Source organism: Podarcis pityusensis, assembly GCF_964106645.2.
Source record: "Podarcis pityusensis genome assembly, chromosome: 4".
Lineage (NCBI taxonomy): Eukaryota > Metazoa > Chordata > Lepidosauria > Squamata > Lacertidae > Podarcis > Podarcis pityusensis.
This window is the reverse complement of record NC_138027.1, coordinates 24,995,437-25,021,185: the sequence shown is the minus strand read 5'-3', so window position 1 is coordinate 25,021,185 and position 25,749 is coordinate 24,995,437. Positions and strand designations below refer to the sequence as shown.

The following is a 25,749-nucleotide window of genomic DNA, read 5'->3' as shown; positions in this document are numbered from 1 at the left end:
AACGCAGCATAAGGGGTCTCTATAGAATAGTGTATTTAAAATGGGGTTTTAGAGTTTTTAGGGGTTTTTAAATGTTTTATGTAGTTTTGCAGTAGTTTTATGTAGTTTTGTGGTAGTTTTATGTAGTTTTTCAATTTCATTGTTCCACATGGGACAATGACAATAAAGATATTGTTATCGTTATCGTTATTAGTTCTTGCATTGCTCCAAATTTTTGCAATATAGTTCTTGACTCAAAAAGTGAACCAAAATGCATATAGAAATCCTGGTTTTGATTAAAATTAGTAAAAATTGCGTATTTTATGGTAACATAGCTTAAAAAGGCATTTTTTAAAAACCACATACAAACGAAAATAATGCAAATTTTCATGCTTTTTTAAAAAAAATATAGAGTGATGCAGAAACTGGATGGAACACACTTTGGAATCAACACATGTGAAACTGACATGCCCCAGATATAGGCTGACCCCTCCATACCTGCTTAGAGAGCCAGTGTGGTGTAGTGGTTAAGAGCGGTAGTCTCGTAATCTGGGGAACCGGGTTCGCGTCTCCGCTCCTCCACATGCAGCTGCTGGGTGACCTTGGGGCAGTCACACTTCCTTGAAGTCTCTCAGCCCCACTCACCTCACAGAGTGTTTGTTGTGGGGCAGGAAGGGAAAGGAGAATGTTAGCCGCTTTGAGACTCCTGAAGGGGAGTGAAAGGCGGGATATCAAATCCAAACTCTTCTTCTTCTTCTTCTTCTTATGTAACAGAGAAACCAGCATTGCAGTTTGTAAGGAATTGGGGAGGGACTCTATATTTTGTTTTCCAGTGGCTGTCAGCAACTGATTCAACCTGCGTCCCCAGGAAGCAAAACCTCCTTCATCCCCTGTATAAGGGAAGCTCAAGGCACATGCCAAATAAGCAGTGCCCATGCCGTGCCCTTTGGCAGCAGGCCTGGCACCCGTGGTTGACTTTGTAAGGAACTGGCTGAGGGTCCAATGTGTTTGAGGTTCATCTGAACACCCTAGGGTGGTAAGCCAACCAGCAATCTGGGTGAGCAGAGTTAATCCAGGATTGGAGAACATTTTGCTGTCTAGTCAGGAAGATGTGACAACCCGTGGCCCTGAGGATTCATTACAGAGGGCAGCTGAGATCAGAGACCAGGGCTCCCAAGTCTAGTCTAATAAGCCCCTAATGCAAGGTCTATCTTGCAAGCTTTATGGCTGAGCAGGAGTTCAAACAACTGATTTCCCTGGTTAATGTTCAATCCACTAAACCTTATTGTTCTTTTCTTCACAAACATTAGAAATTGCACCTCACTTCTCACAGTCATTTCTCCCTTCCTCCTTGCTGGAGCCCTAGCTATGGGTATAATGATTACCCTGCAATTTGCCATGTGTTCTTCACAAATTGCGGGGGGTTGTCATGAATATTTTGCCTGGAAAAGGCATTTTTTTGTTTCACATATTCCAAATATTCGAAGAGGATTTCTGTTGTTGACTGCTTTTGAATCCCTAAATAAATACATGCCTACAAAAGCCAACGATTCCTATCCCAAAGCAACGCCAGATTTGATAAAGTACCTCTTCTTTTGCTTTTGTTTAATTGGACTAAGGGGGAAAGATGACAGCTGGGAAGCTGGGAATGACACATGTCTGCACCTGCCCTGATTTTGATGGCAACCATCCTGACAACAAATTATCTGATGATGCTGGAGACAGAATTGTCTCTCTGCAGCATGAGGTTTTTTTTAAAAAAAAACCCTTCCTCTGAAAAGAAGTGTATACGGTTAGATTTCCAAGGCTCAGTCTAGATAAAAAAGATTTCTAGTGAGTGAAGGGCACCATGTTGGCTATCTCTGGCTTGAAAAGTAGAGTATCCCTCAAACATATAGGTGAAACCATAGTAAATTTAACTATCAGTTCAGTAAAGGAATGATTATGAAATCTGTGTCAATAGATACTATCTAGAAGAGCTTGGACTATCATCTGCCAGGAATCCTACTGCTTCTTCTGTTTGGGGCTGCAGGGATGTGTGTGTGTGTGTGTGTGTGTGTGTGTGTGTGGACTAGCAGATCCATTGTGTCTACATGCTTATATGAATCAATCAGTGCCTTTCACAAGCACTGAGAGTCCCTCTGTTGACATCAAATTAAAGAGGTCAGTGGAGTGGATATAGGCATCATTTTAAAAAGAAGCAAACCATGTCCGAGTTCCCTGGAAACTGTTGCTACTTTGTGAGACTGATCAAAGCAGGATGCAAAAGAAAAACCAGCTGTGCCTGCTAGTCATAACCCCCCCTTTTTTTTGACTTGGCCTGGATGTTGCAGTCAAGATGGCTGCAGCATTGCTATGCAATACAGGCATATTTCTCTTTCTCTTTCAAGGCAGCAATCATGCAATTCCAGCTGGAATACAGAAACAAAAGACTGCCATGCTGGGTCAGAGCAATGATTCATCTACTTCAGCATCCTCTCTAGGGCTATGTACACAACTAGTGGCTTAAAACACAATGAGGTCATTCCCTCCCCCAGCCGTGTTTCGAATCTCATCTTTGTGTTGCTGTACACACCGATGCACCTTACCTGTTTAGTTTCCCTGCCCCTGCAACACCGTCTCCCCAGACTCCTGTTCATGAAGCTGTCATCTGCGCATGAGCAATGGCCGCCTTAGATGTAAACGCCTCACCTTAGTTGCAAAGTGAATGTGGCTTAAGTTTTCCTTTCCGATTGAAGCTGGTTGGAGGGAAAGCCCAACAAACAGCCATCTTTCTTAAGAAACTACAAGATAGTGCTGCGTTGCGGCCAGTGGTGGTGAGCACACAGATTCAAGTCGGCAGTGGGAGCGCACTGAAGCCAGAGTAAAGGGTAGTAAGTGCACAACCTGGGAACACAGAGGAAAGCCCAGGGAGGTTTGCAAGATGGGTGACAGAGCTTTCTTCCAAGAAAAATAGGTGCCAGAACTCACCATGAAGTTGTTACAGTAAGTCAAAGGGCCACTCGGAGCAGCCCTGAACAGATGTCGGTTTGACAACAGCTGCATTCACCACCCATAATAGTGTTAAAACTATAGCAAGCTGATTCCTTAGATGGTTTGGGGGTAGCCCCTGGTTCTGGCGCAGGTCAAATACATGCGCCCCCACTTCCCTCATTCTCTTATTCTCGGGCGGATGGCTAGGGCAGCTTGGAAGGGCCCTCATGCAAACGTGTGTGTGTGTGTGTGTGTGTGTGTGTGTGTGTGTGTACATGCACATGCACAGTAGAAGCCTGGCTAGAAAGCTTAAAGTCCACCACTGCTACACAGGAGACAGACTGAAGAAAAGGAAATATGAATTGGCCTCACCCCATAGCTTGACCAATAATGGCTGGGAGCTAGGTGGAGTCGTAGATCTAAAAACAAGCGTAGACTCGAACACTCTGGCCAGCTTCTACAGTGGTACCTCAGGTTAAGTACTTAATTCGTTCCGGAGGTCCGTTCTTAACCTGAAACTGTTCTTAACCTGAAGCACCACTTTAGCTAATGGGGCCTCCTGCCGCCAGAGCACAATTTCTGCTCTCATCCTGAAGCAAAGTTCTTAACCTGAAGCACTATTTCTGGGTTAGTGGAGTCTGTAACCTGAAGCATATGTAGCCTGAAGTGTATGTAACCCGAGGTACCACTGTACTTTGACTTGAAATGCTTGTTCTGGGATATTCAGAAGTATGTAAATGCAAGAAGCAGGTGGGAGAGCACCGGCCCACAATGGCACCCACCTGAGAGGTGCTGGAACTGCACTCTGGCGCGATCCAGATGAAAAAATGCGCTGGCTGTGATAGCTGTCTTCCACAAGTCATACCCTCAGAACTGCTTCCCATCTATTCATGTAATCCTTCTAAGCCAGCTGCCTCATCCACAACATCCTACAGCAATGAGAACAGTATTTACATTTATGGAAATGCTACCTGCATTATTCCCCATCCTTTCATTTTTTTACATAAATGAAATTGCAGCTCGGTTGATTAAAAGGCATAAGGGGCAGCAAGGGAAATAAATAAAATAAACAAAAACAACAACAAGATGCCCTTGGGCATTTTTTTCATTTGTTTCAGTAGACCTCGCACAGCAACAGAAGGCAAAATTAACCACATGACTTGAGCATTAAGGTCAGGACTGGATTAATCATTATGGTATGTGCTCTGCAGAGCAGAACCCCAAGCTAAATGGCTATGGTTCAGTTATTAGGGAAGTTTTCAGTGTGAAGAATGTTATAAGGGAGTGCGGATGTAGATCAGTAGTGGGTATGACATATTTGGTTCAAATATCCCAGCCACAATCTCACTAGGTGTTCTTAGGCAAGGCACTATTCTTTCCGTCTCAGCGAGCACCCCCTCCCCTCCCATCCGCAATATGGGGCTAATGGGCTGTGTGGATAACATTAGTAGTTATTTCAGGCACTAGGTGGCATTGGACTTAGTTATAGCTGGGGGAAGGGAAGAATTTCTTGTTCTGTTCTTGTTGGAAAGTGACAATAAAGTTCTTGTGCACATCTTAACCCTAGTATATGCATTCTATCCCCACCTATGAGATATACTGAACTAGTAGTAAGAGGCACTCTTACTACCTCTGCTAGTAATGGGCATACAGTGCTGCACACAGGGAGGCTGAGGGTGACATGCAATCCATGAGCCACACATTGTTCATCTCTGATCTAGGGTGGATCTAGCCACAGGTTAAAAATGCTATAAAGAAGTCAGAAATTAAATCGTTACAGCAACAAAAAAGACAAAAGCCTATGTAAAAATCCATACAAACTCCTTTTTGCTCTCTTGGTGATGGGTGTCTATAACACATTCAGAATGTATTATTTGACAAATGTAGCTGAGTAGATTCTGATTCTTGTATCTGCTTCCATATACACAGAAACAAAAGCCATGATTCAGTGGGCTGAGAGCAGTAGACACTGAATGGAGAAGGTCCCAGGTTTAAACCCAGTTAAATGGATATCTAAGGTATCTGAGATGTCTACCTGGGACACTGGGAAGCCACTGACTGTTGGAGTGGAAGATGCTAAGCTGCTATCCAAATCAAGGCATCTTCACATAATGGGCAGGGCCTATATTTAAATCACTCTTACACTACTTTAACGGCCATGGCTTCCCCCAATGACTCATGGGAACTGTAGCTTACCCCTCTGATGGCTGTTAAAAGTGGCATAAGAGTGTGACCTAACCTCATAAAATATGTATATGTATCTTCATACTCAGGTACACAGTAGTTGTTATGATATATATTATCGGTAGAAGCCATTAAGGAGGAGGACCTTAACATGAATGACAGTACAATATATAACACAAGGGGCTGTCTTCCACTTTTTCAAGCAGGGATGTATAGCAAAGAGTCATTCCTAAGGGAGTGATTCGTCCTTACATAACTCTTTAGCACTGCAGCCATGCAAAGAACCAAGCAGATTGTATCTCCTGGGTTCTGATTTGTTTACTTGTTTGGTTTAGCCATTTGTCTTTCCCCATCTAGTTAGTAGACGAAAGAAATTAAAATCCCAACACTGGTAAATAATCCTTATGGAAATAAATCTGAGATTGGATACTGCACATTCTTAGAGGGTCCAGTCGCAATATATAGAATGCTATGGAAGGATTAATCAGAGAGAGTTTAAATAAAATGTAGCAGGTCAATACATGGCCATATTAATTAGAAGCAAGTCCCACTGTTCAGGAAAATATTTTGAACGGGTGTTTAATTTTAAGACAATACACACTATGTGTTGCCGGGAGGAGGGAATTCAAGAGAAGAAGTACTTCTAATAATTGATGTTTCAATATTTCCCTTTAGGTCAGGAACCACGAAGGAAGCCTGGATGACTGTAGAACAAATATTCATTATATGGAATATTCTTTATTACATTTTTATCCTTGCCTCCTCAGAGGAGGCAAGGGTAGGACACATAGTTTTCAATTTCGCCCCTCACAACAACTACGTGAGGTACGTTGGACGAAGGGACAGCATCTGGTCCAAGGTCTCCCATGCAGCAGACCCACTAGAGAGAATCCAGCAGGGCTCTCAGTGGACATTGACAATGGATGCTGAGAAGAAAAGATGGAGGGGGCTGGGAATTATTAGGAGACCCTTATTCCCCTCACAGAGCTACAATTCAAAGTGTTCCTGGGATGTGGGACTGGTTGTTAAACTGCTCTGAGGATTTTAAGTCTGTGATGAGAATGCCCTCAACAACAACCCTGTAAGGTTATTACTGCTAGATTCTGTGCTTTTTTCTGGGGGTACGCAGGGGTACGTGTACCCCTAAACATTTTATGAATCTAAGTTTGGCCTCACTGGGGGGGGGGCAGTATTTCAATATGAGTGGGAAAATGAGAGTACCCCTAAACATTTTTTTTAGAAAAAAAGCACTGGTTAGATTCATTTAGAACCCACATAACTTCTGTTCTAAAGCAGCTGTATTGGCTACCAATTCATTTCTGGACCCAATTCAAGGTACTCACATTAGTGTTTAAATCCCTTAAATGACTTATGGACCAAATATCTGAAATACACTCCAAATCATCATTATCGTAATAATAGTAACAGGCTAAAATACAGCTTACTTAGAGACATGTGCCAAATTCCTTAAAGTGGTTGAGACAGACCCAAGTCTTTCAGCTCTCTCTGTCATCAGAGCAAGGCCAGCTCTCCTACCCAGAACAATCATCTCTGTTGTTTTCTGTTTTCCTAACCAAATTGCATCTCAAAGCTTGTCCTCAGCAGACAATTGAAAAAGGACATAAAAGGTATTTATGTTGAGCCTGGAAAAGAAGAGACTGAGAGGAGATATGATAGCCATCTTCAAAGATCTCAAGGGCTGTCACATGGAAGATGGAGCAAGCTTGTTTTCTCCAAAGGATAGGACATGAACTAATGGATTCAAGTTTCAAGAAAGGAGATTCTGGCTAAACACCAGGTAGAACTTTCTGACTGTGAGAGCTGTTTGACAGAGGAATTGACTCCGTCAGAAGGTGGTGGACTCTCCTTCACTGGAGGTTTTAAAGCAGAGGTTGGATGGCAGGGGGTTGGACAAAATGACCCTCAAGGTCCCTTCCAACTCAATTATATGATTCTATAAGATAAAAGAGAACCCCTTTGGGTGTATGTATACAAAAGGTGTTTTATTGATTTAGTGTCTTCCCTCCATTGTGCCTTAGCAGAAAGGGCCAGCTTCAGAGGTAGGCATCGTTGGGCACCTGCCAAGGCCCCCTCTGTGATGGGAACCCACTGTTGGCCCCCATAAATTCCTTGCTGTCATTTCCTGTCTTCACATGCCTTGTGCTCTCCCTTGGGACAGTTGTGCAGTCTGGACCCAAGGGGAGAGGACACATGAATGGGCAGAAAGTCATCTGACCTTTCTGAAACCTGCAGCCAGAACTGATAGCAGACATTAATGTGGACAGCAATAGTGCGTGGCCCAAAAAAGGGTACTGCTGGACAGCCACAATGAAACTTTCCACAAACCTCTATATCAATGTAGATGAGACCTTCCTTGAATGGATTGCTTTGTGCATGCATCTTGGCACCATTTACTGATATGGCACAGATGTGTTTGTGTATATCAGGGCTGGCATCCGTACCTGGCATCCAAGGGCAGCTGTGGGGGCAAAGAGCCTTGGCTGAGCCAACCACTGATGTTGGAGATGGTCTTCCCATTCTGGGCAGCTGAGCCTGGGAGCTGCCCATTGTTTAAATTTCCCACAATGCCCTGGAACAATACTTTGAGCCGAAAAGCATTCCCCACTCCAACATACAAGGGCTGCATTGCCATCTGAGCAAGCTTTCACGAGCCACATGCCAGTGATAAGTGGGGCCAGAGGCAAAAGTAGACAAAGCAATGAATGTAAAGTTTATTTTGTACACATTAAGCTAATTTTATGCACACACACATCTTCCATATCCTTCATCCAGACAAGCAAGAGGCATTCTCACAGTTCAATGACACTTTGTAGCCAGGCAAAAATACTTGGGGTGTGAAGCAGGACCAGTGAGGGGTGTGGCCTGGGGAGAATTATGAGGGCCAGACAGTTTGGATTTGGATTTGATATCCCGCCTTTCACTCCTCTTCAGGAGTCTCAAAGCGGCTAACATTCTCCTTTCCCTTCCTCCCCCACAACAAACACTCTGTGAGGTGAGTGGGGCTGAGAGATTTCAAAGAAGTGTGACTGGCTCAAGGTCACCCAGCAGCTGCAGGTGGAGGAGCGGAGACGCGAACCCAGTTCACCAGATTACGAGACTACCGCTCTTAACCACTACACCACACTGGCTCTCTCAGACAGAGCTGTTTGGAGGGCCGCAGGCAGTTTCCCCACCCCTGACATAGGCAGTAGTGTTGATAATTAAAATTCTGGGTTGCTCGCAATGACAACATGACACAGATCACGGCACTGGATGTGTTAGACCGCCTTTTAGGTATGTGAATGTGCTTAGCTTTAATTTTGTTTTAGTCTTATATTGGTTTTGGTTTTGTATTATATTGTAAGTTGCTTTGAGTTTTCTTTTTAAAAGTGGTGAATAATGATAATAATATATTACCACTCCTACTGCCACCACCAATAGGAACCTGCTGGAGCCCAGACCTGGAGGTAGCATTGGTGTCTGTGCACAATCACAAGAAAACCAACCTTTTTCATGAGTTTTTGAGCCATTTAATCCTCCCATACACCATCAGACAGAAATGCTGCACAATAAGGTTTCGTCATTTGTAAACTTTTACTTACATTGTGCAGCTTCTTCCAGCTAGATTTGTGAGCCTTTTTTGTTCGCTTTTCCAGCATGGGCTTCTGTTTACTTGAGCTTTGAAAGAATGGTTTTGTGTGAATATCTGCATTATGTAATGTGGCAGCTGTGGGTGGGTTGCTGGCAATGAGCAACGAATGCTAGACCTCTGGACCTAACATCAGAAGCCTTTTCTTCCTTGAGAATAAAAAGCAAGCCCTATGGCAAATTTACAAAGCACACTCTCTGACCCAGATTTCAGATGTACATAGTTCCCCATAGCTAATAACATGGAGCAACATTACCACTCTATAAATACTCCTATTACGCACACAAAAGCTATTTGCATTAAAGGATCTTGCAGTTGCCCCATAGATAGAATGCACACCATTTATTACACTTTGTACACTTATTGCAAATATTTGCTTATATCAGATCTCTTAATGCCCTCAGAAATTCTGCAAATAGCAGCAATTAAACATCACATCACTGACCCATTAACTTGGAAGCACAGAAATGGGATTCCATTGATTTCTGTTCAACTGCTTGTAAGAAAATGTATTCAGGATCACAACCCAGTATTGCCATTTTGTTAACTTATACCTGATGTTTAACTTTCCTTATACTGATTAAAAACAATTTGCTTCTGGCGTAATACAAGGCCACTAAACTATGGAAATCCCTGGTTCTGACCAAACATGGATTCAGACAATTCAATTTTTCCCCACCACATAGTGACTACCCACCAGGTGTGTTGGGTTCCACCCAATATGGTGGATGCCCAGTGTACCATGCATGACGTCACTAGCTGGGAGAAGCCCCAGCACACCCTCCAAAAGGCCTGCTGGAGCCCATTGCAGCAGCAGGAGAACCCACCAGAGCCCATTGCAGCAGCAGGAGGGCCCGATGGAGCCCGCCCGGCTGTGGAATATTGACGTGGCCCAGCCCCCTCATTTAAAATTTTGTGGGTGCCTGGGCCACTAATGAGTTACAAGTGGCAAGCCAGAAAAAAATGCTTTCTCCCTTGTGGCATCCTGCCTTAAGATTTCTGGGTGGCTACGCATTTTGCATGTTTAGGGGGCTGACAAAAATCATTCTTTTTAGGAGAGTTTTGTTATCTGATTGTTTAGTGGTACTATTTATAGTATTTGTGAGATGATCGCATTCTTTTTTAAATTATATTTTAAAAATATAATGCATGTTTAGTCATGGTTTGATCTTACTATAAGGTGTTTTAGGAGTCATGTTTGGCTGAGAAGAAAGGTAAAAACGTAAGCAACACAAGTCAGTGTGATGCAGCAGTTAGAGATTTGGTCTTGGTCCTGGGAGACCAAACTTCAAATCCCCACTCAGCCATGAAAGTAACTGGGTGATATTTGGCCAGGCATAGTCTCTTAGCCTAATCTGCCTTACAGGTTGTTGTAAGGATAAAATGGAGATGGGGAGACCCACGTACCCCATATTGAACTATTTGGATGAAAGGTGGGATATAAATGTAATAATAATAATAAATATAATAAACATCACACTCAATTTTCCTCCTCTCCTCCAGGTGCACAGTGTTTTTGCATTGAATGACTACCAGCCACCAACATTCAACTTCTGAAGTAAATATGTTTTCTCTATTCTCCATGAATGTTACATTTTATTTGCTTATGTAACAACTTTGTTCTGAATCACTAAGAAATGACGGAGACAACACGACGTATACACTAAAAATAATGAAAATGTTATGACTTGATGGGTTTGTCGGCTCATCTGTTTGTTCTCTACATCTGTTACCACTCTCATTCTGACAAGTAAGCTTTCCTTGACCCAGTACCTGAACAACTGTACGAATAGAGTATTCGTTAGTGGTTTGCTGGAAGCATAGAGATGACCAGGAGGCAAAATCACTACTTTGCATTCCTCCTATACCAAATGAATTAATGCAAATACATGCTAGCTATTAAAAGTGGTGAACAGCCAAAGCATTGCCAATAGAATTTGTCACCTGATTGTCAGCTTTTCTATGGCATATGCCAGGTGGACCTTTTTTTAGTCTACGGATCCTTTGACCAACTAAATTTTTTCTGTGGTCCCTGTGGCGCCCAGAAGCCCAATTATATCACCCCTTGCCTGCAGAGCTGGCAGCCTCTCACTTTTTTTCAAATACCCTCTCTTGTGGAGTGGTCCCTCAGCCTCCTCTCCTCTCCTCTCCCCATCCTTGGGAGTCTTCTGGGCAACTGCTGCTGCCCCCCCGGTCTCTGAGTTGCCCCCCTCCTGCCCCAAAGAGCGGTGCCTCCTCACACTGTCCCACAGGAGCCCAGAACTTGTCTGTCCATTCCCAACAGCAAGGGCTGGTGGGCTGGCTGGCTAGGCTCCCTTGCCTGCTTGCTTGCTTACTCTGAGGCTGCCTAAGCTCCTGGCAACCAGCACCCCCTGACCAGCCCCAGAGGCAGCATTTGCCTGGGGAGCTTGTAGCCAGGGCTGCTGCAACAAACAGCTGTGCAAGTCTTTGGGAGGCAGAGATGCCAGAGGGCATCTGAGGAGGGAAGGAAGGAAAGAAAGAGGGACAGAGGACAGTGTTGCCTGTGGCACCCCTGACCACCATTCAAGGCACCCCAGGGTGCCATGGCACCCTGGTTGAAAACCACTGGAATATGCACTAGACAATATTTTGGTTTCATGTAGTAGTTAGTATTTTGTAAACAACCACTTCAAGATCTTCAGCTAGGAAGATATATTGTCCACAGTTAGCATAGTAGGCATTAAGCATAAAGGTAAAGGTAAAGGTACCCCTGCCCGCACGGGCCAGTCGTGTCCGACTCTGGGGTTGCGTGCTCATCTTGCTTAAGAGGCCGGGAGCCAGCGCTGTCCGAAGACACTTCCGGTTCACGTGGCCAGCGTGATGAAGCTGCTCTGGCGAGCCAGCACCAGCGCAGCGCACGGAAACTCCGTTACTTTCCCGCTATAAAGCGGTACCTATTTATCTACTTGCACTTAGGGGTGCTTTCGAACTGCTAGGTGGGCAGGAGCTGGGACCGAACGACGGGAGCTCACCCCGCCACTGTTGAATGGTTTCTTTAAATGTAAAGGTTCATCATTGTTCCACCCGATGTGTATGTCTTTAAGGGGCCAGAGCAAGGGCCAGAGCAAACTAACGAGACCCAGCTTTACAGCTGTGAAACATAACAGGTGCTGCTGAGTTGTATTGATTAAGCTGTGTCAGCATTTGGGTGTAGTATATAAGGAGCAGCACCTAGCTCTCCCATTACCCTGGGGGATGGGTTGGTGGTTGGGTCTGGTTTGTTGATGTATTTAGTGTAAATGGAGTTTTTGTTTTTCTTATTAAAACCTTGTTTAAGTTATTTTTGAGTCCCTTTTTAATGCATGGTCTCCCTAGCAAGCTCTCTGCAGTGCTACCATACTGCAAATAGCCAACAGCCACAGGGATTCAAACCGCCGACCATACGATTAGCAAGTCCTAGGCACTGAGGTTTTATCCACAGCGCCACCCATGTCCCTTGGCATTAAGCATAGTGGGTATTAAAACACAAGCTAAGTTCTTCTGTTGTACTTAAATGTTATTTAATTATTTGCGATTCTCATTACACAGAACAATAGAAGCAGTAATCTCAGCTTGCATTTTGATATGGCGTAAGCAGCTTTTTGGGCAGGGATACTGCAGCTGATAATTGGTTATGATAATAGATCTGATATGGTCTCTTGCAAATATAGTCTGTCATGCAACCTATGAAGATGGGAATACAAAGGAATTCAGGAGACTAACTTCCCAAAAGGATCCGTTCCTACATATCTCCAGGGCCACACCCAATGCAGCTGTTCCATGTAGTGGATAGTGGAGAAAATCGTTTCATCCCCACAATTTGCTCAGAATTGATTACATCTATCAGAAATATGTAGAAATCTAGCCTCAGATCTCATTTTTGAACAAGTTACATGGATAAAACATTCAGAAGGGAAAAAAATTCACAAGTATGCCTCGTGGGAGTTATTCAAGCCGACATCCTGTGGATGCAAAATGTTCTGGAAGAGTTAGCTGGCCCGTAACTGTTCAGGAGAGTAAGTAAGAAAGGACTTTGTCAATGTCACATGAGAGATCTGTGACTGGATTTCCTGACATTTTTGTTTTTATCTTAAAAGCCGTCATGGAGGAAGAAGCAGTGACTGAAGAAGTGGGCCTAGGGGGGAGGGGTGGTTAACTCTTTCTCCTGCATTATTCTCCTGATGCAACCCTCCCCGCCAGCTGCTGTTAACTTTGGAGGATAACAGGACTGAGCTCTGAATCAAATTACTTTTTGCATTATCTGTACAGGTTGCTGTTGTTTACTGTACTTGTACCTAACATTGGACTATTTATGCACACCAAAACTATTTTAATTGGTCCAGAAATTTCTGATGAACTGAGAAGTTGTTTTCACATCCTTACTAGTAACATGGGCAGAGGATTTGAAAATCCTGAATGTTTTCTTTCTACAATTTGGGTATTGATGCTCTAGGTTCTAGGTTCTAGGGAAACACATCTTTGAAAGGCTTTTGGAAGAGGAACGCCACCAGACCCCATGAAAGTTGCCCAGTTCATTAGACTTGCTGTATAATAAAATGCACCCTTTGTTTCCATCCTTCTGGTTACATGAGATGCATGCCCTCTTTCCAACGCTTGGTTTTTAAAAGGGTTTCCAACATGCAATTTGGATCTGACCCTTTTGGTTTCTTTTCTAACGCTCAGGCTTCCTTCTGAGAAAGTGCCTTCAAGCATATGCAGAGTATCTTTCCCCGCAAAATGGAGTTGGGAAACTTGAGGGTGTGCTGTAGTGAAGAAAGGCTCCAGCCCCACCACCTCTTCCTTTAAATAAAAAGAAGCCAGGTGCTGGGGAGAGAATAAAACAGGAGCTTAAAAGCATGAGGAAAGGAATTGTGCTGGTGGATGATCCACATCCCCCCTGCTTCCCAATACTTCTGGTGTGTAAGCAACAGCCTCCTCATGCGCCCCAAATAAAGCAGCCCCCTCCCTCCGTCCCTGCCCAGGCATATGCTAAGCGAGCGAGCAGCCGCAGTCACAGCAGCCCCAAATGGATTAAGTTATATAAGCCCTCCCCCTCCCCGCTTTTGGAAAGCCGCGGAGGGTGGGGTGGGGAGGGGGGAGTCGCCTCTCCCTTCGCCCCTCCTTCCCTCCCGCCACCCCCGCTTTCTGGCTTTGATTGTGGGCTGCTGTAACAGCTCAGGTTGGCTGCGGAGCGAGCGGATGGACGGCGGCGGCGGCGGCGGAGGCCTGGCGCAGGCCCAGGCCTAGGGCTGAGTAAAAGCTGCTTAGCCGTGCTGGGGTTGCCATGGTGACGGGCAGGAGGCAGCGGCGGCCGCAGCAGCAGCAGCAGCGAGAAGGCTGTCAGTGAGCGAGCGAGAGAGCGAGGGAAAGGAACCAGGCATCGGCGGGGAGCTGCAGGAGGGGAAGGCAGCCGCCGCCGCCGCCGCCGCCGCCATGGACGTGCACGGCGACTGTGCGGAGCTCAGCGCGGTGGGCGATCAGCCGCCGCCATCGGGCAAGCTCAACAAAACCGCCTTCAAATTGTTCAAGCGCAGGAAGTCCGGCGGCGCCATGCCCAGCATCTTCGGCGTGAGGAGCGGCGGCAAAGGCAAAGGCGGGGAAGCGGGCGGAGGGCAGCCGGGCATGGTGAGGAGCAAGACCCACGACGGGCTGGCCGAGGTGGTGCTCGAAGGCGGCAAGAAGGAGGAACCGGGAGGAGGAGGCGGCGGCGGCGGCGGCGGAGGGGACGACCAGTTTGGCGGCGGCGGCGGCGGAGCCCCCAAGGATTATTCCCCCTGCTCGGCGGCGAGCAAGTCCCACCGCTTCTTCTCTCTGCTGCGCAAAAACGGCCGCTCGGGCGAAGGCGGCAAAGGGGAGAGACCCAAAGGGCGCGGGGGGCTCAAGGGGCTCTTCAACAGCATGAGGTGGCACCGCCGGGACAAGCCCAGCAAGGAGGACGAGGCCGGAGACGGCGCCGAGGGACAGGCCAGCCACCTCAGGCCCGGCTCCCTCACGGCCAGCCTGGAGTGCATCAAAGAGGAGGCGCCACGACCCCCGGCGGCCGCGGCGGCTGCAGCCCCCCAGACCCCCTCAGGGGTGGCCAGTGGGGACCAGATGCTGCTGCTGGCCCACCCCAGCGCTGAGGCCGTGCCCACCCAAGAGCAGCAGGACGTCGGTGCCAGGGAGCCCACCCCACGTACCTCACCACCACTGGGAGCCGAGCCCCCCAGGATCCAGCCCCCGGCGCAGGAAAGCCGCCCCGAGCCGCCCCCCGGAGATGGCGATGGCCCAGGGACCCAGGAGGACGGCGCCATAACAGGTGACATCCCCATCGAGCCTTTCCCCCCTGTTGAACCCGAGTGTGAACGCAGCCAAGAGGCGGCGGCGGCAGCCCCTGACCCTTCCTCTCTTGATCCACCCTCTGAGCCGTCCATTGACCGTATTTGTTTGATGTTTGCTGACGTGACTTCACTGAAAAGCTTTGACTCTCTTACAGGCTGTGGGGACATTATTGCCGACCAGGAGGAGGACGTGGGCAGCGGCGGTGGCGGTGGCGCAGGTGGAAGCGACAAGAGTGCCCCTGGGGTTGGCAAAGCGGGGGCTTCCAAAAAGCCCCCCAGCGTGGTGACCTATCAAGGAGGAGGAGAAGAGATGGCCAGCCCTGAACAGGTGGGGGACACGTGCGCCCCAGAGTTCTGGGATGTGTTGTCACAAGCTGAGAAGCCGCAGGAGACCCCGGGGGGAGGGAAAGAATCCCTTGAGAGCTCCAAAGGTGGTGGTTGTACCAAAAAGGTTCAGGATGCATCGACAACTGGGAAGCACATTGGTTTCAACCAGATTCCGGTTCACCACAGTCACAAGAATGACCAGAAGTGTAGGGAAAAGGAGCCACAGGAAGCCATCCCCAGCAGCGATGAAGGCTATTGGGATTCCACAACACCTGGGCCAGAGGAGGACAATGCCAACAGTATCCAGAAAGAGGTAATTCCCAGGGACAGCTACAGTGGGGATGCTCTCTATGATCTGTACGCTGATCCAGATGAAAACACAGCCACAGTTACTTCTGCAGAAGACGTCACCTCTGTGTCTTGTTGCAAGCCACTGTCTCCAGTAACAACAACATGCCCAGTCAAAACCCATACAACTTCACTCAAGGACTCCAAGATACCCATCAGTATCAAGCATTTTACGTCGCCACATGGCAGTCATGGCCCAGATACCAGTAATAGCCATCATCTTGCACACCACCAGCCTACCAAAAGTGAGATCCCTAGAACAAAAATCCCAGTTTCTAAAGTGCTTGTACACCGGGCAAGTTACCGGAGCCTAGCAGGGACAACAGGTAAAATAGCCACATATCATGAAAGTGCCAAAAAATAGAAGAAGATAAATATGGGTGTGTCAGTCTTGCAGAAACCTGCTAATAAGCAGTTTGGCATCATCTAAAGGAAGACACCTACATGTGCCCTTTCTGTGATCAAAAGGGATGTGTGCTTCTAAAGTCCATCTTGATATATAGTATATATATAAATATAAAGTTAGATTCTTTTTGAGCACTTTTTTAACATTTGTATCTGTTTTTCTGAAGCACTAAACCACTCGGGAAGCCACTTTTCCATGTCTTTTGTGGAAGCAGGACTTTGATTAGGTATATAAAATATAATAATGCAAACTTGTGCCATGAATTCTTCAAAGAAGACACAAATTGGGAAAGAGAGGACCAAAATAAGTTTTCCAGTATATATAATTTTACATTTGTTTTAAATGTTTTTAGCTATACTGAGAAATGTTTGCTCTAACTGTGGGAAAATGTCAAGCAGAGTAATAGCAACAACCATAAAATCCCAGGTATTTAACCTGAGATAGAAAGAGCACTGTCAACCAGCAGCAGATTCAACTCACTTGTGAAAGGTAGATTAGCAAGTTAGATGGATTTCTATAATAAGATATATTTTTGTTTGTCTGTCTGTTTGCTTTGGATCTGTCCTAGTGTAAGTGGATAATGAAGACATCTAGTGAACTCTCAGTTGTTTACACCAATATTTTTCCAATGCACAAAATAATCAGGTTCAAGGGAATAACTTTCCTAAATGCCAATATAGAGACAACTACAACATTTATACAATAAATGGTTCTTCATGTATAGATAGATGCATATGATACTCTTAGTGCTACAGCTTTTTTAAATTAAAATGTCTTTCTGTATTTACTAGAGTTGAAACAAAATTAGTTTTTATAGCTTGATAATTTTACAGTTCTAAATGTATGGACCTTCTTAAAAGTACAGTAACTAGAGCAAAATTTTATATTGGCTCTAACATCCAAGGATAGGCAAGTCTATTGTGTTAATCTTACAAGAGCATGCATAATACTGGAACCAAGGATCTAATGGTGTTTTCGCTGCAAACCCCTTATTTTCAGGACTTTCTAAAAAATAGAATTTCAGTTTAGTACTTGCAGAGCTAAAGCCTGAGGCTGCAAACCAATTTTTAAAATGTTTGTTTTCAAATGTTAATAAATTTAGCTTTTGGTATTTGCTGTGTGAAAGTTTGTATTTCACACACATACCAACTTTTAGACTTTAAAATTATTTTCCTTTAAGAAAGAGAAGAAAATTGGCGAACTGTTACTCCATTAAATAATTTTATCACCATGGACAAAACAGACATGTTTGTTGCCACTGAATATAAGCAGTGCTACTGAAAAGTGGTTGCTGTATTGACATCTTTTCAGTGAAGCAGCATCACATGATGTGCCTAAAGATTTATTTTCAAGATAGAAACAACCCCATTGTGGTCTAATATGACAGGGCTTAAACAAAAATAAATTAATAAAGCAGAACACCACTAGGCAAAGAGCTTGTTTCAGAGGTCCTATTTATTTTTTAAGAAAGTAAAACTTACTTTAAAAAACGATATATATTTTGTGATGTAGAAAATTCTAAATTTCCTTCCGTAAATCAATTATAAGAGTTCATTTAACCTCTCCTTTTTAAGTTCCCATAAGTAAATATTGGTTTACATAATATACATTTGAATAAGAGCATTAAGGTTAATGAAGAAAAGCTAGAACATATAATGGTTGTATTCTTGCCCACAGCTAGGCTGCTTATATCACATTGATTTTCAATTGCATTAATGTAGCCTATATCAGAACTGCCAAAAAATAAATAAATCAAGAACCGGAATGTTTATTTACAAAGGTCAAACTCCCAAGGATGATTTTAGGCATGTGCAAGGGCTTGAGTAAGCCATGTGGGATTTATCTCTTCTTTTTACTTTGATCAGCTGATCACCATATGTTGTCACAAACTGCTTTTTAAAGTATATTCAGTTTCATAAGTCATTTGCCACTTCACATGGAGTGTTGGGAAGCAAGTGGACAAGAAACATAATTCCCAACTCCCCATCCCTTTGGGCATGTGATGCTGTGGTCCCAGTGGTCAACAGTGAAACAAAGTTTTGTGATCCTAAGGGGACTTCAGACATATGTTCCTAAACAGCAACCCACATGCCACATAGTAAACTGCTTTTGAAGGGGTGAGCAAGAGCTCTGTTAAAGCAGTTTGTAATATGGCATGGGGATCAGCAGTTCAAACAAAATCATCATTAGGCTACAGCAAAGCCTTTCCATGAACTTAAACAGACCATTGGATCCCAGTCAATAATGTATATTGCTTGCAACCATGCAGATACAGGCTATGGTCCACAGAAATCCCAGATAATAGTGGGGAAACTGCTTTTGCAAATTACATGCAACAAGGTTGGGGTGGGCCATGTCTTCCATTATCCTAGAGGAGGGAGGCAATGGTCATATCTTAGCCTTTCACCCCATATTTACTTTGTTGCTATGTGCTAGACCCTGAAAGCTGAGTTCTAAGCATTCTTAATTGGCATTAATTGGCAATAAGTAGTTCAGTGGTAATCAATGGGTCTCCCAAGTTTTAAAAAAAAACATGTTTAGAAGCAGAGTGCTAATGAACCCAGGTGGGTTTATTTTGTATACTTTCTCAGAATGTATTTGTGAGTGGTTGCAGGTGTGCAGCCGTTTACAAATTCATATTGTACATATGCATGTATATTCCTATGGATACACATACAATACATGCACACATTTCTGTAATATGCTGAAGGGCACGTAAACTTCCATGCACAGACAAACAGACCAATGGTACAAATAGCAAATGTTGCCAAATCATTTTGACAGTTATTTAACTTTGCCTGAGAATGGGATTCACATTTGACCTGATTCTGCTTGAGTGCTTGTGTGTTTTTTGTAGATTTGGGATGGAGAATGATTGACTCATCCTTGTGCGTGTAGTCCCTCCCATTGAAGGCCCTGAGACTACATCAAATTACACAGACTGTCCCCTTGTGGCTGTAATACTCTGGAAGGAAAGAATCCAGGGACACAAAATTTTATTCCAAGCTGGATAATAAACAGCTATTCATTGTTTAACATCAGTGAAGATCATGCTGTTTCTGCATGCTTTCTATGCAAAACTATTACAGCGTTTTGTTTAAAAGGGCAGTTGTGTAGAGAAGTGCTGCAGGGTGCTGAAAGTTGAGCTGGAAAGAGGATGTTGTAATATGCCGGAAGAGTTAGCTGCAGGTCAGAACAGTGGTGTATCTTTTAAAATCCTATGAAACAACGTTGCCATTTGGGAGTCCTTATCTCTCTTGCAATTTTTCACCATATGCATTTTGCTGATCTGTAGCCTGTTATGTATGAAGAAACATTAGAGTTACTCATAGATAAAATTCCCCTTCCATTTATGACTAAGATGTCCATTAAAACTGTGTTGTCTTTCATTTTCTTGCTTTTTCATTTTACATCCAGTTGTTGCTTTTCTTTCAAAGGCTAGCAAGCACAGAAGGCATCACACATACAACCATTTTTGTCACAGTAAAATGGGAGCAGTGTAAATCACTCTCAGTATCTTCCAGGGATACTAGCAACACTTTTAACAATGATTGTGCATGACAGAGCAGTTTCCATTACCAACAGTGCTCACACAATTTTGCTGGTAAGGGAGTAGCACCAAGTACACATCTGACTAGCAATAATATCATTTTTGTTAACACTCCAATGATGTATGAATGATCACAGTTTTGTAATGTCAGTTTGGAGTGAAAACTACCTTGTTTACTATGCTGGAAGTCTATTCACTACAATCAACAAGAGTGTTGTTCTCCTAAAACACACGACTGTTTAGGTGAAATGGCTGGCATGTAGCAAGTAGACCTGTGGAGGGGATCAGAAAGATAATAACATTGTTTGCCCAGTTTGTAGCTACCAGTTGGTAGGACCCATTTTGGTAGCTGTTCAGTTGTCTGCTAGTAGTATTTATAAGTTGATGACAATCATCCTGAAAAGGAGGAGAAGAGTGTTTGTTTTATCATAGTAAGGGGATTGGCTGATTTATGAATCAGGGCAAGGCTCTGTGGACATAGGGATGAGTCCACAATTTGAAGATGTGGTATATTCTGCATGAATGTAGTGTCTGTAGGGCAAGTCTTGCAGACATTGCATTCATAGGGTGTTTGTATGATTGCGTACAGGTCATGTGAGAATGATCTTTATACATGTCTGTCTCAGAACTGCAAACTCATCAAACTATTATCAGTGTTTCAACTCCAAGGCGCTTTCAGTAGCCAGGAATATGTGGAACTCAATTCTTACATGATGCTTTGACCTGAAGAGAAGCAATGTAAGGTGCTTCCCACACTTCCAAAACATAGCCTGTGGAAGCACCACACTGCACCAACAACATGTGAGTTAACTGTATCAGTGCTGACTTGGTGTGTGATGCTTCCTTATTTAACCAGATCCAAGCCTTTCATTTTGTGCCTGCATTTTGCCCTGCCCTCATCAGCAGTGTTACACTCAACCCACATGTTGCCATGAACCAGGGTCTTAAGAACTGACCCTTAATTATTCACAAAGCACCATTTTGTGCAGTGCAATCTGGTGTGTGGTGGCTCTGAAGGAAGTCCTGTTCAGTGGTCTTGCTTACAGGCAGATGTGCATCAAATTATAGATTTGAGTAGCTAATGATTTTGAAATCATTAATTCCGCAGCTTACAAATTGCCACTAATTTTGACCATGATGATTTTATTTTTAATAAGAAGATTATATTTGTACACTAGAAAATAAACAGTGCCTAAGACAATGCACTGAAGAGGATGTTCAATAAACATGTGTTAGGTGTATTTCATTCCCTTCTGTGATCTGTAGAGCACTCTGGTGATTGAGAAAAATAGTGGAGTGCTGGAATTAAGGGAATGAACCATGTGCAAGTGGCCATGCTAGAGGCATTCTGTAGAGATGTGCATTTTAATAACAGAAATTCATGTATTTCTACAGCCTTGATAGGCAGAAATGATCTTCCAGATCCCAAAGATGCTGTATTCTTTAATAATGATGTCATTATTATTTTTATTCTTCAAAGAAGGCTTTATTTGTTTAGACTTCTGCTTGGGATGATGCTTGTACAGTTGTTTCCCTGTACATAACATGAAAAGAGTATGCTACATCAGGTATTTGGTATTTTTTACTCTTTGCACTTATAGGTCACTTGGTACCTTTTACATGTTTTTAGAATATGTTATGTTATGATGTATACTTCCAGTATTTTCTGTGGCATATGTTTTTTAAACAGGAGCTTTCTTTTAAAGGCATGGATTGCTCTGTGTGATCTTATTTTGCTCCCATAGATTGTAAAGAGGTGCCAGAGGTGTGGTCTGCATCTGAGACAAAGACTTGGTTCTCATCTCAGTGCACATGCATTGCTTCATTGGCAGGAGTCCACAATGCACTTATTCTGGAGCAATTCAATTGATTTGAGTAGCCTGGGATAAATGGTATGTGGATTCCAGCCATTAGCAGTCATAGGAATAAAGCACATGCAGTAGATTTAAGACAGGCCCTGTCTTGACAAAGCAAACACATGCTTACTGTTACTGAAGAATTGAATTGGTTGCCCGTTAAACCTCCTAGGTTAGCAATGAACAGAATTGGTTGGCTTCAGTTCATATGCTTCTCCTATGAAAATTCCTTCCTTGGTTAATTTTTAATGGCCTCTACTGAATTATTTATCTAGACTAAAATGATATTGCACCAAAGTCTTCAAAATGTCTGATTCTGAGGCCAGTCCGTCCCCCCTCCCCCCACAGCATAGTGCTTCACTATCCCAGGGAAATCAAATTGCCATGCTTTGCTTAGTGAAGCAAAACTGTTACTTGGTCTGCAAATTTATGGGACTGCCCAAGCTTAAAGGAAGCTGTTGATTTGGCTCCTCAGCTTTTCATCCTACTAAATGGCATGTTTTCCAAAAAGCACTCATTTTTTGTTTCAGTAAAGCTGTGGATGAGGCAGTTTGATTGTGCCATAAATTTAGATGCTAGACATTTATTTAACAGTAAAAATGTGTGTGTATACACACATATGAATGAAGTGGGGCAGTTAGCACATGCTGTTGGTATGAAATTATTGTATTTTTTTCTTTACTCTAGATGAGGAAAAATATACATTGATCCTATAAAGACTCCAAGAGAATTACGTATTGAGATATTTCACATAGGGCAGAGGAACAGTGTGTTCTGTGCCTATTTTTAAGGCAGAAATCACCCATTTGCCCATATATAACTATACTGACATTATTTATTACCATTTTGAGCTGGATATGAAATGGGTGCATTTTAAAATAATCTTGGGGTAGATATTGCTCATGTCATTGCCCTTGACTGCAATGGAAGCTGGTACTGTAATCTGGGAACAAGAGTTGGTGATGTTGTGAAACCTGCGGTGAATTATTGGCATATTGCAATTTTGTACTAAACAACGGAGGATCCAAATTAGACATTGTACAGGAGTTGCAATTTTGTTACAAAAAAAGAAGAAAGGCCCAGTTTGGACTGGGGACACAGCCTGGGGAAGGCAGAGTGTAACTGTTCCGCCACTGCCTGTCCCCCAGAAACTGCTTGTAGCTGTGGAGGAGGAAACTTACAAGCTTCGTTGCTTAAGCTGGTTAAGTCTTCCCCACCACAATAACAGCAGCTTTGGGGAAGGGAGAATTCAATGTGGGGATAAAGGGTTAGATCCCACCACAGGCCCAATTCAGAGACCCCATCATGGCTGCTTTTCATAGGATTGAAAAGACATTGAGAGCTCCCGTCACAGATCTTCAACATGTTGAAACAGAAGTCAGTCTTTCAGAGAATCTCATCAAAGAGCTGGTCCAAACATCATGTGGCTTGGGTGCACACCTTATATGTTTCAAAAACACGTGTAACATGTAGGCTGTCAGGACTGGCTATGGCTCTTTGTCAAGTGTGAACCTGAGTTAATCACTGAATAATGTTGAAGCCACCTTATGTTCCAACTCTGTAATGAGAGTTGTGAACTATTCTGTATCCACAGGCAGAACATTTAGAGGTGTTCTGGCCTATTTTCAGTGCAGGAGCTGTTAGGGCAAATCTGGATTGTATAGGGCTCCCTTCCTGGTAGACTTAAGTTGTTTCCAATCCTGTCTATTCTTCCTTTCTCCCTCCATTTCTGATTGACAAGTTTCATCTTGCACACAGCATTTTCGTAGAATCTTCTGGAGGTGATTGGCTTGATTAGGCAGAGAAGCACTTTTTGTTCATAACTAATGTAGCTGAGAAGTGTGAAGGAACAAGGACAGAATGCTGGGAACGCATGGAGTTCTGGTATAACATTTCACTCGCATGCATCACTGAGCACTAGAAAAACCATATGGGAATCCCTATAAAACATGTCATCCATTTTCATCATTGGTGCCTACGCTTCTCTTAATGCCATTTCCAACATGACATCAGTTATGGGATTGTGCCAGCCTGCTTTATACATCCCTAGCTTGGTATGGATAAATCCCACTGTTTTGAGTGGGATGGACAAAGCCTAAACATATGCAAGAGCTTGTAACCTTATTGTCAAAATCTAGGTACCTCCATATGTGTCTGCCTATGAAATCCCTCCTAACCTGCTGAGTTTTTCTTCTATGGTCTGTCAGTGTTACTGGCTAATATTATCTGCTCATATAGTGGAACAACTAGTTCTTCACACTCCATCAGCACAAACTCCTCTTCTCTCTACACACTGTGAATTCTTCATGCAGACCTCGTTTCTCCTCCAATATCACATAGATTCTGCCTGTAGTTTTCATCTACACCCATTCCAGGGCCAGTGGAGCACATTTAACGTGCCTCCCTCTCACTGCTGCTGTGTATTTTCAAATTGCTTGCAGTGTAGACTCCATGCACATCCCTCTTGCTCCACAGCCAGCAGAGATTAGATCCTGTTTATCCATCATCCAATTTGTTTGCTGCCAGCAATGCTTTCTCCATGCTCATTCCCTTTCACCCAACCAGAAGTGCATTTTCCGGGGAGGGGGGGAGGAATTCCCTCCCTCATCTTGCCAAATATGTGTTCTCTTTCCGCAGCCAGTGCATACTGCAGGCTATACATGCATTGTCTCTCCCTGTGCATGTCACACAGTATCAGCAGTGCATTTTCGATGAACATCCTTGTCAGTGCATTTTTATTAGAAGCCCACGTCATTCCACTACCTCATTGTTGGAATCATGCTCCTTTCTCAAAACAGCCTCAATTTATTCATCTTCAAGCAACATTGGATAGCTCATAAAAGAAAAAAAGTAGGGTTTGCTAGACTGTACTGTACTGTTGTTAGAGGATCATTTTTGTTTAGGATGGGATGTCACTCTTCACTGTGAAAAGCAGGGGTATTTGGTAGATAGTGCAGCTGGCTTGTGTTTGATTTATCTCAATAGTGTACAAAAGTGTACAAATTACAGTTGCTGTCAGGGAGTAAGGTGGAAACAATTTGTCTCTTAATAAGATAATTGTTCTGACTAAAACGAATGTAGTCAGAGCTTTGGGGCACATACTTGGTATCACTTAATACAAAATAGTTAGCAGCTTAAGCTTTTACATGCAACATCAAGGTAGTTTAATAATCGTAAAATAGGTCCCTCCTCCTTTCACTGCCTATGCACGTGTGGCATAAATTTATAATCCAGGGACTGATAGTTATTCTGGAGCAATTAATCTCCAAAAAAAAAAAGCTTTTGGTTCTGAGTATGTGCCACTGAAGTTGAAATACAGGAACTTTCTGTATTTTAATATGGCACCAGAGAAAATAGGTTTCCAAGGCAAATGATAAAACAATCTCTAAATACACACCTCCACTTATATTTAAAGATTTGTTTCACTGTTATACAGAATTCTACACGGTTTTGTATATTGTTGTGGTAATCTTTCTTTCTGATCTAAATGCAAATCGTGTCTTTCCGTTTTTGTTGTTGTTCCATTTTAGCAAGCAACCACTCCAGGACTTGACCCTGGTGTTCAGCATGTTCAATTTGAAGCTAACACAATCACTGCCATTTTTAATTTAGCTTGTGATGGCAGAAACGGGATCCAATCCTTTCAAATAAGTCAATCCTACGTGCTGTCTATTGCGTTACTCTGCCTGCCCTGATTTTGTGATTTGTTAACATGTTTTTTTCCTTCCTTTTAAACTTTTAATTCCAGGTCCACGTAAAAATATTATTTAGCAAATTGATGATGTTGGTTTGAGACTGTAAGGACCACCATCATCAATATAGTATTGTTGTTGTTATTATTATTTTGATCTGTGTTGCATTAAAGAAATCACCATTGAAGTATTAACATAGTTCAGTCGTATTTTTTCCACACAAACACATTGAAGAAAAAAATATTCTATCTGCTTTAAATAAATAGCTGCCTTTACAGAAACGGTTACAACTCCAGACAAAGTTATAGTCTTAGAACATTCATTCTTAGCCACATCTGTTGCTTAAGCAGCCCTGAATCCTAGAGCAGGGGTGTCACAAGGGGGCTGGGGTGTGTGTGGTCTGCCCAGGGTGTCATGCCGGGTGTGTGTGTGACAAAATCCCCCTGGGCAGATCGGCGTGGCGGT

General features: G+C 43.6%; 1 protein-coding gene and 1 long non-coding RNA gene across 3 annotated transcripts in view; one reads left to right on the top strand and one right to left on the bottom strand.

Annotated features, from left to right (window-relative positions):
• Positions 1-2,567: 2,567 nt before the first annotated feature.
• LOC308476573 overlaps positions 2,568-25,749 on the bottom strand; it is an 86,025-nt gene continuing 62,843 nt past the window's right edge. Inside the window, exons 4-5 of the long non-coding RNA XR_013985969.1 lie at positions 3,735-3,881; positions 2,568-2,670 (exon numbers count right to left, since the gene is read on the bottom strand). This is a non-coding gene — a long non-coding RNA (uncharacterized lncRNA). The remainder of the gene's footprint in view (positions 2,671-3,734; positions 3,882-25,749) is intronic.
• Positions 12,278-25,474, top strand: AMER2 (APC membrane recruitment protein 2). 2 transcript variants are annotated; one of them, XM_081004121.1, is made up of 2 exons: positions 12,279-15,083; positions 15,261-25,474. In XM_081004121.1, the coding sequence occupies exons 1-2, from the start codon at positions 14,219-14,221 to the stop codon at positions 16,142-16,144; spliced, it is 1,749 nt and encodes a 582-aa protein (XP_080860247.1). In that variant the 5' UTR covers positions 12,279-14,218; the 3' UTR covers positions 16,145-25,474. The 2 variants fall into 2 exon arrangements, with proteins under 2 accessions (XP_080860246.1, XP_080860247.1); XM_081004120.1 differs by having other exon boundaries at positions 12,278-25,474.

Coding starts and splice junctions, on each gene's coding strand:
- AMER2 (XM_081004120.1), top strand. CDS start 14,219: ATGGACGTGCACGGCGACTGTGCGGAGCTCAGCGCGGTGGGCGATCAG.